The sequence below is a fragment of the Lissotriton vulgaris genome, chromosome 7 (assembly GCF_964263255.1).
Source record: "Lissotriton vulgaris chromosome 7, aLisVul1.2, whole genome shotgun sequence".
NCBI lineage: Eukaryota > Metazoa > Chordata > Amphibia > Caudata > Salamandridae > Lissotriton > Lissotriton vulgaris.
This window is the reverse complement of record NC_141695.1, coordinates 1,051,646,475-1,051,662,860: the sequence shown is the minus strand read 5'-3', so window position 1 is coordinate 1,051,662,860 and position 16,386 is coordinate 1,051,646,475. Positions and strand designations below refer to the sequence as shown.

Genomic DNA, 16,386 nt, shown 5'->3' with positions numbered 1-16,386 from the left:
TGGGGAACCAAAGTTACAGGTAAGTAACTTGTTTTCTTACCCCAGTATTGGAACTTTCATAGATTCCCATGCTTTGTATCAGAATAGCTAGCAGTAAAGAAAGAAGCATATTTTGTAACATGTGTACCTGTAAATGTCATACATAATCCTGATAAGAAAAACAGATACACATTTGCATCAAAAAGCAGAACAATGACAAGTAATACAAAATATGCAAACAGGAAGGCGGGATAGTAAGGAAAGCTCACCGACTTATTGGAAAAGGTTCCTCAAAACCGCCTGGCCCACTGCTGCATCCTCTTTCACAGAAGAATCCAAGCAGTAGTGGAGAGTGAAGGTGTGGACACTGCTCCATGTCGCCGCTCTACATATATCCTTGATCGGGACACCTGAGAATGGAGCCACCGATGAAGCCATTGATCTCGTAGAATGAGCACAAACTGCTCGTTGAAGTGGTTTACCCGCTGCTTGATGGAAAAGTGTATTGCACTGGATATCCAGCGGGAAATGCAGGGTTTAGAAACTGGACACCCCTTCCGTGGAGCACTGAATGAAACAAAAAGCTGGGAAGATTTTCTGAATAGACTTGTTCGCTCCAAGTAGAACTTGAGACATCTGTGAATGTCCAAGGAGTGCAAAGCCCTTTCAGCTGGCGTGGAGGTCCGCGGGAAGAAGGATTATAAGACCACCGGCTCATTCAGATGAAATTCTGAGGGTACCTTCGGAATAAATTTAGGATTTGTCCTTAGGATGAGTACATCATTTTTGAATTGTAGAAAAGGTTCCTCAATTGTGAAAGCCTGGAGCTCACTAACTCTTCTAGCCGATGTCAGGGCCAAGAGAAGAGCCAGTTTCCATGAGAGAAACTTCTGGTCGGCCATATGAATCGGTTCAAATGGGGCCTTCATTAGATGGGACAGGACCAAATTAAGATGCCAGGCTGGGGGTGGAGGCCGGACTGGTGGAAAACCCCTGAATAAACCCTTCAGGAATTGTTTAATGATCCTTGCAGACCAAAGGGAAGGACCTGATGATGATCGTCTAAATCTAGAAATGGCCGCTAGATGTACCTTTACAGAAGAAGGAGCCAATCCAGATTTCGCAAGAGAAAGGATGTAAGGCAAGAGTTGGTGCGGTGCAGAAGTATATGGATGTAGAACTTCCCTCCGACACCAAAGGCAGAATCTCTTCCACTTAGCCCGATAGGTTTTATTCGCACTAGGCGCTCGGGCCTGGGCTAAAATGTCTTTACATTCTCCTGAAAGACTTAAACCCTGGAACTCTCTGAACTCAGGAGCCACGCTGTCAATCGTAGTGACTTCAGGTCTGGATGCAGAACCTGTCCATGAGTCATTGTCAACAGTGATGGAACAGGACGCAGGAGAATTGGTTGATCCTGGTAGAGGAGAAGAAGTTCTGTGTACCAAAACTGCCTGGGCCATGCTGGTGCGATCAGAATCATTCTGCACGGTTCCACCTTGAGCTTGTGGATCAGTCTCGGGATCAGCGGAATAGGAAAAAAGGCGTAAACAAATGCGCCGTACCAGGCAATCAAAAGCGCATTCCCCAAGGATCCCCGATGGTGAACCCTGCTTGCGTAGGACTGGCATTTGGCGTTTCGGGGAGTTGCAAACAGATCGATGGTTGGGGTCCCCCAACGTGCAAACAGTTCCTCTAGAATGGTCTGATCCAGTTCTCATTCGTGGCTGATAGTCTTTTGGCGACTCAAAGCGTCCGCTGTGGCATTGAGTGTTCCCGCCAGATGTTCCCCTGAAAGGGTGATGTTGTGTTGGATCACCCAATTCCAAAGCCTCTGTGCTTCCTTCGAAAGGGTGCAAGATCTCGTTCCGCCTTGCTTGTTTATGTAGTGCATGGCTGTGGTGTTGTCTGTACGAACCAGCACTGAACAGTTGCAGATCCTTGGAAGGAAAGCCTATAAGGCTAGACGAATGGCCATAAGTTCCAGTAGATTGATGTGAAACTTGGCTTGGACTGGGCTCCAATGACCACTGACCTTTAGTTCTTGGAGGACCGCTCCCCATCCCTCCATGGATGCATCTGTTGTTAATACCATGGGAGAAGGTGGAAGTTGGAATAGTAAACCTACTGAAAGATTGTCTTTTAGCAACCACCAGCTGCTTGCCTTCCGCATTTCCGGAGTGATGGCAATCCTGTCGTCGAAGGAGCCTGTCACCTGACGCCATTGTTTGTCCAACTGTTCCTGCAGTGGACGCATTCGCAACCTGCAGTGTGGTAACAATGTATGCAGGATGATATCGATCAGAGAAGCAATTTGTATTTGCGAACTGACAAAGTTCCGTGTCTGAAGAAGTGGAGCTGAAAGAATTAGCAGGCAGCACTCCGTGTCTAGGATCGCACCCAGAGACTTCGCTGTTTTGGAAGGGTGCAAAATCGATTTTTCTCTGTTGAGCTGAAGGCCCAGTTGCTCGAACAGCTGTCTGCAGCTCGTGACTGCCCTGGAAGCCTCTTGGAACGAAGGAGCCTTTAGCAGCCAATCATCCAGATATGGGAAGACTTCGAAAGTCTGCTTTCTGAGAAAGGCTGCCACCGGAGCCAGTACCTTTGTAAAGATCCGCGGAGCTGACCGGAGACCAAAAGGCAGTACTTTGAATTGAAAATGGCTCTTGCCTACTGTAAATCGAAGGTATTGCCTGTGAGCTGGATGAATGGGTACATGGAAGTAAGCGTCTTCCAAATCTAGGGTTGCCATGTAGTCCCCTGGATTGAGAAGGCGGAGGATGTCCTGAAGAGTGACCATCCTGAAGGACAACTAGATGAGATAAGTGTTGAGCTGTCGTAGATCTAAGATCGGACGCCACTTGTCCTTCGTCTTCCGAACCTGGAATAGAACCCTTTCCCCTTTTGGGGGAGAGGTACAGGTTCTATTGCCCCCTTGGGGAAGAGTTGGTGGGCCTCGAGATGAAGGAGTTTCAGATGTTTGGGTGTAAAGGCGTCTGGAGCTCTCGTTGGAGGAAGATCTTGGAACTCCAACGTGTGTCCTTTCTTGATGATGTTTAGGACCCACTGGTCTGTTATGACCATCCAGTTGTTGAGGCAATGGGCAATCCTGCCCCCCACTGGTGTTAATGAGGGCACAGGAACAGTAGAAAGAGCCACCTGGCCGCTATTGTCTCTTGGAAGTATCTCTCCTCTGCTGCCCTTGCCGTCCTCTCGGCGGCTGGCGAGAGAAAGAACCCCTCTGAATACTGGCGTTTGTATGTTTGGCCAGGTTGGGAGGTGGAAGCGTAGCGGTGCTGATTGCCGCCTCTATAGGAGGAGAATCCTCTTCCTCTTGCTCCTTTAAAGGGCACCTTGCGGTATTGTAAAGTTCCTAAGGACATGGCCGTATCCGTATCTTTCTTTATGCCCTGTAGGGCGTCATCCACGTGTTTGCCAAATAACATCTACCCGTCGTATGGCAGATCTAGAATTTTATTTTGTACCTCCTGTCTGAACCACGTGGCTCTCAACCAACCCTGGCGTCTCAGAACTGCCGAGCCGGCTAGCGCTCGGAAGGCCGTAGTTGCTATATCCATAGCGCAGTCGATTACTTCAGAAGAGGCTCGCTCTCCTTCCAGTAAGATCTTTTTTACCTCGTCCTTAGATGTATCCTGAAGTTCTTCCACGAACGGGGGGAGGTCACACCACATCTGGCGATCGTATCTCCCTAGAATCGCCAAAGCATTAGCCGCCCTAACAAGGAGTCTGGCCATTGTGGAGAATCTTTTTCCAACATTGTCCAAACGCCTGCCCTCTTTATCCGGTGGCGTCATTAGCGGCGTGGATGGGTTTTTAGATTTACTCTGTACGGCCTGGGAAATGACCGAATCCGGTTTTGGTTGACCTAGTAGACATGCCGGGCTGCCCTCTGGGGCCTTATATTTTTTCTCCAGTCTGGGAGGACTGTGGCCGGATTCTGCATAGCTTTTAGGCCTTCAGACCAAACATGTTCAATGATGGGGATTGAACGTACGCATTTCCGGAATGGTTCTTTGAAATCGTACAAAAAACACTCGGACTGAACTGTGGTAACCGGAAGACCGAATCTCTTGGAAGCTCGTTCCATCAAGTTGTGAAAGCCTCAGATATCTGCTGGAGGAGAGATTGCGGTATCAGGCCCTGTGACGTCTGGATCTCGAAGGTCATTCTGATTCCAGTCTACATTCTGGTCTTGGTCAGGGTCCACTTGCTGATTTACATCCGAAGAGGCATTGTCATCATCTGTATCATCCCGAATGGGCACCACCTCTTGTGGATGTTCTCCTTGCTCTGCCTCTTGAAGGCAAAGAGTGTCCTGCCACAGGCTGTGATAACTGAGGCGGAGGTGTAGGAGGGCGTACCTGTTGAACCTCCTGAGGAGTGGGAAATCGCCTCCGATAGTCCTGCAACATTAGTTGTAGATCAGAGATGAGTGTGGATGGCATCGCCACCATCTCCTGCTGAGATTGACGTGGAGGTTTCTGGAAAGGAACCTGCATGCTTGGCATTTCCTGTTGTTCATAATATTGTTGTGGAACATGATGTTGTTGCTCCAATTCCCCTTCCTCAGAACTGATGTCCTGTATTTTTACTTGTAAGTCAGAAGGGCTATAAGCCTGGCCAAAATCGCTATAAGCTTCTTCTTCAGAATCCTCATCCAGTAATAGGTTAGGAGGTAACGTTGTAACTCGTCGTGGAGATGTCATTTCCGGTGTTATTTGTCTCTTTCTGTGAGAAAAAACAATTTTTCCAGTCGTCGACGTCGTCGACTGAATCGTCGTCGACGGTTGTATCTTCAGAGACTGTTTCGTCGACGGAGGCGCCGACGAAGAAACTGCGCTCGTCGTCGAGGATTGAGTCGTCGACGGGGAGATGGTCATCGTCGACGATGGTTGGATCAGCAGCAAGGAGACGGGGGTCGTCGACACGGTCGTCGTCGACGTTGTCCTTGTCGTCGTCGTCGAAGCGACTCATCGTCATCGTCGTGGAGAAAGTCATTTTCGTCGACGACGAACAGGCATCAGGCGTCTTAAACATAGTCGACGGCGCAGGTGCCGTCGTCGTAGGAGTCGTCGACGAGCCCGTCGAGGCCAATTTTACAGACAAGTCTTTCTTGATAGAAATCGTCGGCGTACCTGAGGTTTTCACCGTCGACGAACGCTATTTCTTGTCTGAAACGACCTCCTGAGTCGCAGTAGAAGGCTTTTTCACCCCTCTATCCTTGTCAGAGGGTGGTGAAGTCACAGGGACGATCTTCTTAGCCTTTTTTGAAGGTTGCGACTCCTCAAGCTTACCCTGCCTCTCCTTTTCACCGTGGTGAGGAGATTTTAAGGAAGCAGGCCTATCCGACCTATCAGAGGTCCCAGGTAAGGCCTTGACATGGGGCTCATCAGATGTAGCAGGGGGAGACCTACCCTTCTTCTTCGACCTTCTTGATGACACCATCGAAGAGGAGCCCTCACTGTCAGAAGACAGAAGTTCCTTGCGGTCTTTCATTTTCTGTAGCCAAGTGAGGAGACGTCCCTCTCTGTCCCTCAAGGTCTTGGTGGAGAAGGTTCTGCAAATCTTGCAGTCCGTGGCCTTATGATCCGGATATAAGCAATATATGCAGTCTTCATGTTTGTCCTCAAAAAACAACCTCTTTTTTGAGCAAGTAGCACAGGCTCTAAAAAGTGCTTTCTACTCTTTGTCAGACATGACGAAAACAATAGGCACAAGTTGAAGAAAAATACTAAGAAGAGAAGAAAATTGAGCAGAGCTCAATGGAGACTCCCTTGCACAACGTGCGGTAGAAAATCTGAGGCTCTGAGGCTCTCTCAGGAAGGTTCTATGGGGTGAGGCTACTCTGATTGGCTACTGCAAGAATTTGGTCTCTTTTACAAAAAGAGGTGGATAAGCTACAAAATGAGATGAGGCCTAGGCCTATTTTTTCACTTTGTGCTTACTACTAAGGTATTTTCTATTTACCGAGGCTCCCATTCCGACGACGGGGAATGATACAAAGCATGGGAATCTATGAAAGTTCCAATACTGGGGTAACTGTAAATAACCTATAATGGTGCCCACAACAAAACCTTAGTGGGATAGCAATAACACTAATAACACATCAGATAACTTGGCCTGAAGTGGATCAACCAGACAGTCCTCACACCAGGCCACAAATTTTGCCCAGCAGTCAGAGTTGATAGATTTAGTAGATGGGCATTGAGTAGCTAAGGTAACATCTACTACTTCTGCAGGCAGCTCAAAACTGGTCAGCTGGTTGTACTCCAACTCCTCACTTTGAAATGTAGATTGTAAAAGCTCAGGTGTAGAAAGCTGCCCTGTTGCAGGTGCAGAAGGTACTCTTAAAGAAAACTGAGCAGGGGGCAAATGCTCAGGTTCAGCATGTTAGGGTAGAATACTTGCCTGGCCCAATCTGGGGCTTTTGGGATTAGCTGTGCCAAAGCACACAGGAGACAGCAGTCCCACTGCAGGCGAGATGAATCCTTCAGAGAGCCTTGAGGTGGAAACTCTAGCTGACAAAAAGTTTAATACTGTGCGCCCTCAGCTTAGTGAAAATATCTACCCAAGGCGCACCCCACTGGTTGAAGATGGCTTGGACCACCTTTGGGTGCAGACACCATTTATGATCTGCCGGATGGAGTCTGCTGAGTTACCTAATATTAAGAGATCCCGCAATATGGTTGGCTGTCAGGGAGATCCCTGGCAGGTCAAGCCATCTCCAAAGCTGCAGCACTTCCTAGCACAGTACAGGTGAACCCCACACCACCCTGTTGGTTACAGTACTTCTGACAGTTATGTTGTCAGTCAGGACCAGGACTAACTTCTCCTTGATGGACAGTAGAAAGCCCTTCAGAGCCAAATTGAACGGCTGGCAGCCCCTGATGACTAATTTGGAGCCTCTGCTTTATCGGAGACCAAGCGAGGCTGAATTCCACCTCACCCAGGTAATCATCCCAATCCAGAGATGATGCATCAGTCACTACTGTGAGCTTTGGTTGGGGCTGGGATAGTAGTCTGCCGAAGCTCTGGTTGGCATCTACCAGCCACCACTTTAGTTCCTGGGCAGGCACGTCCGAGATACAAATGCTGGCCGAGACGCAACCAGAATGCCGAGCCTAGTGCTGGCAGAGGTTCCATTACAGCACTCACATGTGCCAACAGGCATGGGGAACCAGCAGAACTTAAGAGGCTAAAGGACCAAGAAGCCCCAGAAACGTCAGTGCCGCAACACAGGTCAAAATCCAAAACATCAGGATAACCTGAATGTCTCTAGCTTACTGCACAGATGAAAAAGTCCTGAAAGCCACTGTGTCCTGAACGGCTTCAATCAATGCAATCCTCAGTTTTGATTGCAGATGGGACGACTAGTTGATGGAAATCTCCACAGAGGAGAGCAGGGAGACTAATTTGCAGTTGATCTGCCACAGACTGAAGCAATCTGCCTTTAACAGCCCATCTTCGAGGTATGGGAATACCTCAAATAAATCTGCAAAGATGGGTCACAACCACAGTCATCACCTTTCTGAACACCTGGGATGCTGAGGTAAAGCCAAAGGGCAGGACAGCAAACAAAAAATGCTCTGATCCTACCACAAAGAAAGCATCAGTGGGACTGCAGGAGAGATACATGAAAGTACGTAGCCTGCATAGCCAAGCGCTCCACCAATTATCTTGATCCAGGGCAAAAAGGGCGTGATCTCCCAGCATTTTGAACAAGTCCTTCCAAATGAAAGCGTTCAAGAACTGAAGATCCAGAATCGTTCTAAGCCCATTGCCTGTCTTGAGCATCAAATAGTAGCAGGAGTATATACTGTTCCCTTCTCCTCCCCAGGGGTCTTCGTAGCCCATCGGCTAACATTGAGTGAACTTCCTAGGAGTATTGTAGCATAATCAGCCGAAGTCTAAGTAAGGGCAGGAGGAATATGAAGAAAAAGATAGTTCCGGGAGGGAGAAACCATGCTGCAAAACCTGCAGAACCTACCAACTGATCTATCTGCAGACCAGCTAGGTAGAAAATTAACTGTATACCGCTCCTTACCAGCAACAAATGAAAGAAGAAGGGGGAATAAGTCTAGTTTACTTGCAGGTGATGAGGCAGAAGAATAAAGCTGTCCCTACTGCTGGATATGGGATTGTAGGGCAAGCAACAACAAGACCAACAGCTGTGACAAGAGTCACACTGAAGTGCACGACTGGATAATTTGCCTTCTCCCCAAAAAGCCACTGCAATCAAAAGTATATTCATAAGAGATGGCTAAATATCACCAGGAAATCTTCTGGTGCACATCCATGCATGGCGACAGATCACTTAACTAGTGCACGTGGCATGACCCATGCAATCTATTGTGTACAAATTGATTTCTGATGTATCCTTAGACACACCCTGACCATCAAAAATTTGTCAGGCAAAAGTATTTCTTACTTTTTCACTAACGGGTGGCAAGATATTGCTACGCATTTCCTAGAGGGCATGCGTACGGCACAATTGTAAGCACTGCATTCAGGGTACTCAATGCCAAATTGTAAAAGGAGAAAACCCTTTTAGCAAACGAGTCAATGCGCTTCAATTCACAGATCAAAGGGGCAGTGGGGAGGCATTAGAGCCAATTTCGCTTGTGTAAGCCTAAAACACCAAACTTTCAGGAGTGATATACGGAGTAAAAAACGCAGTATTACTGGGGGACGGTCTCTCTAACCTAGCTATAGGGTGACTCATTGGTGCAGCAGAGGATGGCTTCAACCAGGTTGGTGTCAAAGATGTAAGAACCTCAATTAAAGGACAACAAGATCTTTTGTCGCAGCATATGCTGCAAAACAAGTTAGCAGATCTGCCTTGGTTTCTGCTGTGGACTATGGAAGGTGAAACACTTCTGCAGCTTTGTAGAAAACTACAGCAGAACAAGCACTCTGTTCTGTATTCTATCCAAGAACACTAGCATTCTGTAAGTCTGCATACTGGCCTGATCCTTGGGGCCCAAATGCATACCAGAAGGTTACACAAAATCACTCAAAATAGACAGCATGTCCTTCTGGAAGACCTCGATCTGACGTGGTGTCAACGATGGCCCAGGAAAATGGTCATTCAATGGGATCAGTTGTGAGACAGGCACTGCAATGGGCAACAAGATTGGCAGCTTGACACCCTACCGGCTTCTCTTTGTGGCAGGGATGGGATCAAGTTGCGCTTCAACTTCTTGCATTTCTTCTTGCATTTTGACTTGCCGGATTAATTAGACTGGAAGGAGGACCTGTTGCAAGTGAGATGTCAAAAGCAGGAACTAGCCCGTGCCCTGCACTTGTACGAAATCCATGACTTCTTTTGGGGTTTGGGGATGTTTACTTCACTGTATAAGGGCACATTCTTCTCACAATCGGGAGTCATACCTAGAAACGAAACACGGACCTCATGCAGGTCCCTCACTGACATCTGTTTCTGATAGACAACTCACGGTTTGAACCCTGCAGGAAAAGGAGGGGGATGCAGTTCCACTTAAGAAGGTGTGGAAAGAAAGGGACAGCTATTATATGTGGCTTCACTTGGTCACTCCCAGGGTGCAGGACGCCAACGCGGAGCTGCACAGCGCCATCTAATTGTGCGTGGGAGCACTGCTATGGAAACTTCTAGATCCCGTCTGGAGCCTGGGGAATATTATAAAAGAAGGGCTCCTTGACCTTCTTTGTGCTCCATGAACTACTACGGAGTCCGCTTTAGGATATCCTTTCAAACATGCTGTCCTATAGTGTCTGGAGCTTTGTATTTCTTGTCAAGTCTGGGGACCACTGCCAATAATGCTGCTGCATTCTGCATAACTTAAAGGCCTTTATTCCACATGACAGATAATGGGAATTGATACTATTTACTTCTTAGGTGTATTTCTGAAGTCCAAGTCTCTAAATGGAAGTGGCAAATCAAATCATTTAGTGCAGTGGTTCTTAACATTTTTTTCTTTAAACCGATTTTATTTATTTTCCAGATGACATAATTAAACAACTATATAGAATCAATGTGGACTGGCCCACTGTGTTTGGTCACTTGGTCACTTATGGCTAATGGCCTGGTGGCTGGACTCAATTAGTCTTGTTTGGGGTCCAACCAGGCAGCCGAGTGCCGCCTGTTTGTGCTTCAACGCCTGACTACAGCGGAGCAGGTGTCGTGCAACAGTGTGATGTGGATGAAGGTGAATGTTAAAATATACCTCTGGGGATCCTTACCTACGAGTTTATTCTTGGCGGCCCAGGGTATTTTAATTAAAATATGTGATGCAACTATTAATAGCCAATTTTTTGCTATGAGTTGTCTATGTGTTAGCTGTCTACATGTTTCAGTCCCATTAAGGATTGTGCGGGACTTTCATCAGGACCAGAAGGTGAAGTGAGTGGCAAAAGGGGTGCCACGGGTGATAGTCTCCTACACACGCGCGAAGGTGTGTGGAAAAGTGAAGGTAAAAAAGGGGGGGGTCTGCATACGAACAGATACTCACTGGTTTGCGAGAAAAAATCCTGTGGGAGAAAGCAAAACATGACATACATTTTATGAGCATACTGCGATTGGCAAATGGTGAAGTGCCATGCGTCATGCATGCCAGTGTCTGGAGGCCAAGGTAAGTGATAATTGCTCAAAGGAGCGCTTCATGCACATAGACACAGAGCATGCCAGTGTCGGGGTCAATGCCCCCACAGCTGATCACTGGCCCCCACGAGCGCCAAGCTACAAGCATACCTAACTCTTCTCTCCTAAAATCTCTACAGATTGATAAAAAGAGTACCTCCCCCCCACGCCCCGATTCTCTGGAACAGAATGTTATAGCGAAGTAACTATTGGTGCTCCCTATGTAATTTTTATATGTCTGTTTGTCTCACGTTGCATCTTTACCAGAGCGGGCACCATCGTTTCAATTTAAAAACGTAATTTTTAAATGTATGTACTGTCTCACCATACTATGGACAATTCTCATAACTTTTAGATATATGTATTGTCTCATCATATCACGAGCAATCCCCGTGGTTTCACCATCCTGCATATACATCATTACCGAGTCACTACCCCGCTCCAGAGCAGACTCACAGAGCACACAGACATCTCTATAACCCCAGAGATGTCATTGACCCCGACACTGGCATGCTCTGTGTCTATGTGCATGAAGCGCTCCTTTGAGCAAATATCACTTACCTTGGCCTCCAGGCACTGGCATGCTCTGTGTCTATGTGCATGAAGCGCTCCTTTGAGCAATTATCACTTACCTTGGGCTCCAGACACTGGCATGCATGACGCATGGCACTTCACCATTTGCCAATCGCAGTATGCTCATAAAATGTAGGTCATGTTTTGCTTTCTCCCACAGGATTTTTTCTCGCAAACCAGTGAGTGTTTGTAAGTATACAGAACCCCCCTTTTTACCTTCACTTTTCCACACACCTTGGCGCGTGTGTAGGAGACTATCACCCGTGGCACCCCTTTTGCCACTCACTTCACCTTCTGGTCCTGACGAAAGTCCCGCACAATCCTTAATGGGACTGAAACATGTAGACCGCTAACACAGACAACTCATAGCAAAAACTTGGCTATTAATAGTTGCATCACATTTTAATTAAAATACCCTGGGCCGCCAAGAATAAACTCGTAGGTAAGGATCCCCAGAGGTATATTTTAACATTCACCGTCATCCACATCACACTGTTGCACGACACCCGCTCCGCTGTAGTCAGGCGTTGAAGCACAACAAGGCGGCACTCGGCTGCCTGGTTGAACCCCAATGATGAAGCATGACACCAACCAGGTTGGTGTGGGAGGGGTTTACTAACAAGACTAATTGAGTCCAGCCACCAGGCCATAAGTGACCAAGTGACCAAACACAGTGGGCCAGTCCACATTGATTCTATATATTACATTTGGGGACAGGACGCGCCCCTAAAAACCCTAGCTCTCCCTTGTGATTAGTCTTCTAATTAAACAACTCACAGATATTATTAGGATTGTGCGTGAGCCCCTCCAAGCATAATGAAGCAGTTAAACATAATCACCCCAACAGTTCCAACTGCAATTATTCAGCAGTCTTGCTAGTGAAATAGGAAAATAGTATTTATCGTAGTCCCGGGCTGTCTTCTAGACCTCTGCCCCTTGTTGTAAGTCAACCTAATATATCATTTATGAATCTCCTCGAGGCTCCCCGTATAGCATCACCTCACCCCACATCAAACTCCCCCCCCCCCCCCCCTTCCCCCCACCCCCCCAAACCAGGCTTTATGATCAGGTCAATTACGTGTGGTCTTAGGTCGACCCCATATTTCGAATTATGTGCCACTCCATCTAGCATAAGCCGCTGGTAAAGCAGTGTGGGGTGTGTGTGATACAAGTCAGGCCCATCCCATTGTGTGACCAGCAGTCGGAGACGCTAGATGTGTCAAGTGATCAGTTGCCCGCATTGGGCCCTCCCCATCAAGGCTTTCACCCCCTTCTTCATTCGGTTGCTGCAGGAGTTTCACTAATGCCACCCATGCCCTTGCTGCTTCCAACTTCTTCTCATTCACCGTTCTTTGGGCCATTTGCAGTCTGAATGTCCCGTCGCATTCCGCCCGTTTCACTAATTCCCACGCTAGGGCCACTTTTCGCCTTCCAATGGCGAGTAATCTCTCGTTTAGCCGACACCAATCCCAAGTCTATGGACTTGCTAGTGACCTTGTTCCTGGCTGTGTGAGGGAACCAGTGTAGCAGACAACAACATCCTGGGTTCAGTACTGCTTCTCTCTCTAATGTGGTCGCCAACACTGAGTGAAGCCTTATATATTTCAGTGATAACATAATCAGGGTGGAACATGAAGAAGTAACAGAACTAATTTGCTACCGGTCATCGCAAGAGAGCTGTAGGAGATTGAAGAGGTAAACAATAGGTAGATATATACAAGAAAAAATTATAATTTTACTCAAACCTAAATATAACGGTTCAACCATTTTTTTCTAAGGGATTTATTGCGGAGGGAATGCAAGCTGGAATATTAACTTGGTACAGGAATCTTCAACTTTAAAAAAAAAATAAAAATAGCTACTTATGTTTAATAAATATCATCCTGAGCTACTAAGACAAATTGTCAGTTACAACAGTGAAGACAGACAATATTCCATTAGTTGTCTTTGCATGTAGGATCTCTCATACATATGATGACTTCTGGCACGCAAGAAAGAACATCAGTAATAAGATGCATGAATTAATATATAAATGGCAGCCTTAAAACTTTTTTTTTCTGCAAACATCAGCTCGCTCATGTCGAATTTTACTTTTAAATACATACTTTTCAATTTTCGAACCTTAGCTAAATCAACCAAACTCAAGCTTTTAATTTATAAGCAGGAACATTAGGATTATGCAACAGGAGAGGGCCAAATTATGCGGAAGGGTTGAGTAAATTATGCAGCAAGAAAAGGCAAATTATGTGGCATAGTGCCAAACATTTTTTCATTGTATTACTTCAATATTTTGTACTTTCTACACTTGTTTACACTGTTTAGGCATTGGGTGCACCTCCTTAGTACCAGTTTATTACAAATAGTAGTAAGACACAGAAAGGTGAACACACAACCTTTCCAAAAGGCTTTCCACTGTGTGTTGAAAGGTGCTGCACCATTTTCAGTAACTTTTGAACAGTTTCAGCTAGAAACAACTTTTTTTGTTAAAATTTGCAGATTATGCAGCAGATGATGGATTGTGTGGCAAATGCGGCAAATGTATAAATATGCGAAAATCGCTGCGGCCGCACAATCGCATAATTCCAGTGGCCCTGCTTATAAAGTTGTGTTATACACAGGGAAGCTACCCACAGATCGCAGCAGAGCTACAGGTAGCTTCCAAGATGCTCTTTGGAGAACAATGCCCTGGTATGTCACTGGTCAAATGTCCCAAAAGAGATGCATCTTTTGCCACCATGGCCTGATAGGCCATGCAGAAAGCAAAATATTTGGCTCAACAGTAAGCAGTGTAGGGTGGTCAAAGTGGGGAGTACAAGTTAAATGCAGTATAAGAGAGAGACTTGTTATAAAGGGCTGGACAAGACAGCACTTTCTTGTTTTCCCTGGTGGGGGCTGGTCCTTCTGACATTTTGAAAAATTGTGAATTAGCATCCACAGCACAGATAGTAACTCAGTCTCATTGTGAATCATTGGAAGCAACATAAAGTATAAACAGGTATATAATTCACTTCCATAAATGGTTACGGAGGGTTTACATAAGGAACTTAGAAAAACTGTACTTTTTTCAGTATAAAGCTGCTAACAATGCATTTAATGAAAATGAAAATATTGTTGAAAACATATCAGATAAGCACCTCCAAAAAGAGGATGCCAACATGATCAAATCGGGAAACATGCTGCTCTCAAAGTATTTAACATTTTCTCTTCCTTTCATGCTCTTCTCATAATTAATGACCAGGCATCCAAAACAATGATATTTAAACATGCTTAGTGACATAATATACCATACCTGTGCCTCTGCGCCTAGGTTCTTCTGTGCATTAATTCTCAAAGCTAATTTCTTTGCAATCTCCAGTTTCTCAGCATTTCCACCTGTTGGGATGGGAACATTGGAGGCCCCACCTGGTGCAGCCATGTCTTTGACTCTTTTCTTTGAATTGAACATGCTCTCAATCTGCTCATCGATCTGGAAGAAGAGGTAAAAATGTTCATAATTACTAAACACAATGTTTGTAAAATGATTAATCAATATTGAATACAGAAGACACCTCTGGCAATGTTCCATTAATAAGGAATCGTAACATCTTACTACACAAATAGAGGGGTGTTCACTTTAATTTGCTTCTACAATAAATTGTGAAGTGGGTCATTTTTACAGTTTAATTTCGGCACAGAGGAGTATTTGCTAATCTTTAAATTGGAGTAGAGTCCATATTTACTTGTAGAGAAGTCTATTCATGGGAAACTATGTTAAACAAAATTCACAAAGATTGCTCAAGAAAAACCAAAACGTACATGGCAAAGAGTAGCAAAGGCTGAAATATGCTGCAAAACATTGTGTGTCATGGGGTTTCTGTTGCCAACATCTTCTCATTCTGGTGTAATCTGCTGCCTTCATATAGGTCTATTATCAGGACTTATAGCAAATACTAGACACTGAAAGATTCTGTGGGTCTTAACTGCTAATTGAGACAATTTTGGCCGCCTTCCTTAGTAATGCAAAAATGCAATCATGGGAACATTGACTGGCTCTCATCTAGAGTCCGGCCTTCAGTAGACAAATTAAGAGGTTAAAGGTTGAATATCTTAAATTAAAGTAAGCAATTTAAAGCATGATGAATGCAAAAATACTCTAGTGAGATCAAGTATTCAATTTCGAGATTTAAATATATTTGATGACAAATGCATACCACAGACATTATACTAAATATATGGGACAAACTTAAGCAAGCTTGTAATATTATAGCCTTATAGCCCGCCACAGCAGGCTATACCGGCTATTAAAGGCCCGCTCCAGCGGGGAGGGCCATTAACAAGGGAGCGGGAATTTAATAGCCGGTATAGCCCAGCTACAAAGGGCTATAAGGCTATTAGAACATTCTGCCACTAGAGGGCGGAAAGTTCTAACAAATAAAACAAAGGCTTCAGGGAGCGCGAGGGGATTGAAATCCCCTCAGGCTCCCTGAAGCCTTTGTTCACAGCTGTGAACAAAGAAACATTGGAATGTTGGCACTCCGGGCTTATACCAGCCATTATAAGCCGGGAGCTATTACATTGTTTTCAATGGAGCTCCCAACATTCCAATGTTCTAATACATTTTAAATAATTTAATGAAATGATACCTTCTGAAAGTAACTGCTATATGGCATTTCAATGACTATTTTCCAATAACAAATACATTTGAGTACATACATCAACAGCTGTATCTTCATCATCAGAGTCCTGAAGTCCAAGAGCTGCTTTCTGAAGCTTTTTCCGTTCATTGGCCAATGCCTGCTCTGTTTCATCAAACTTAAAACCTTTCCCAGAGAATCCGCTGCTTTTTTTGATGATCTTTCCCTCCTATAAAGGAAAATCTTACATGTAAAATATTCTTCTGTTAAACCTTTAAATAAACATAAATCCAGTGTTTAGAATCCAACCAAACATTCAGTTTTCTGATATAGAATCTCTGATTGGTTCAGTTATTGAATATTTGATCAATCCCCTAGAAAGCCAATATACCACACAGTGTGTCCATATGAACTACTTACTTATCTCTGGTAACACTTTCTGGTAGAGGCTATATCTAGCCGCAGATTCCTCACCTTTTGAATATTCCCGGAGAATCAGACTGGATCCATAAACTGTTCAGCAGTACCTCAGAGCGCCCTCAGGTGTCGCTTTGCGGAACCACACTAACGCCGCTCAGCCCTCGA

The 16,386-nt window shown here is 45.4% G+C and overlaps 1 protein-coding gene across 1 annotated transcript in view; it reads right to left on the bottom strand.

Annotated features, from left to right (window-relative positions):
• DDX46 (DEAD-box helicase 46) overlaps positions 1-16,386 on the bottom strand; it is a 970,300-nt gene that overhangs the window by 140,583 nt on the left and 813,331 nt on the right. Inside the window, exons 18-19 of the mRNA XM_086931496.1 lie at positions 15,881-16,030; positions 14,478-14,654 (exon numbers count right to left, since the gene is read on the bottom strand). Coding sequence (XP_086787622.1) covers positions 14,478-14,654; positions 15,881-16,030 — 327 coding nt within the window. The remainder of the gene's footprint in view (positions 1-14,477; positions 14,655-15,880; positions 16,031-16,386) is intronic.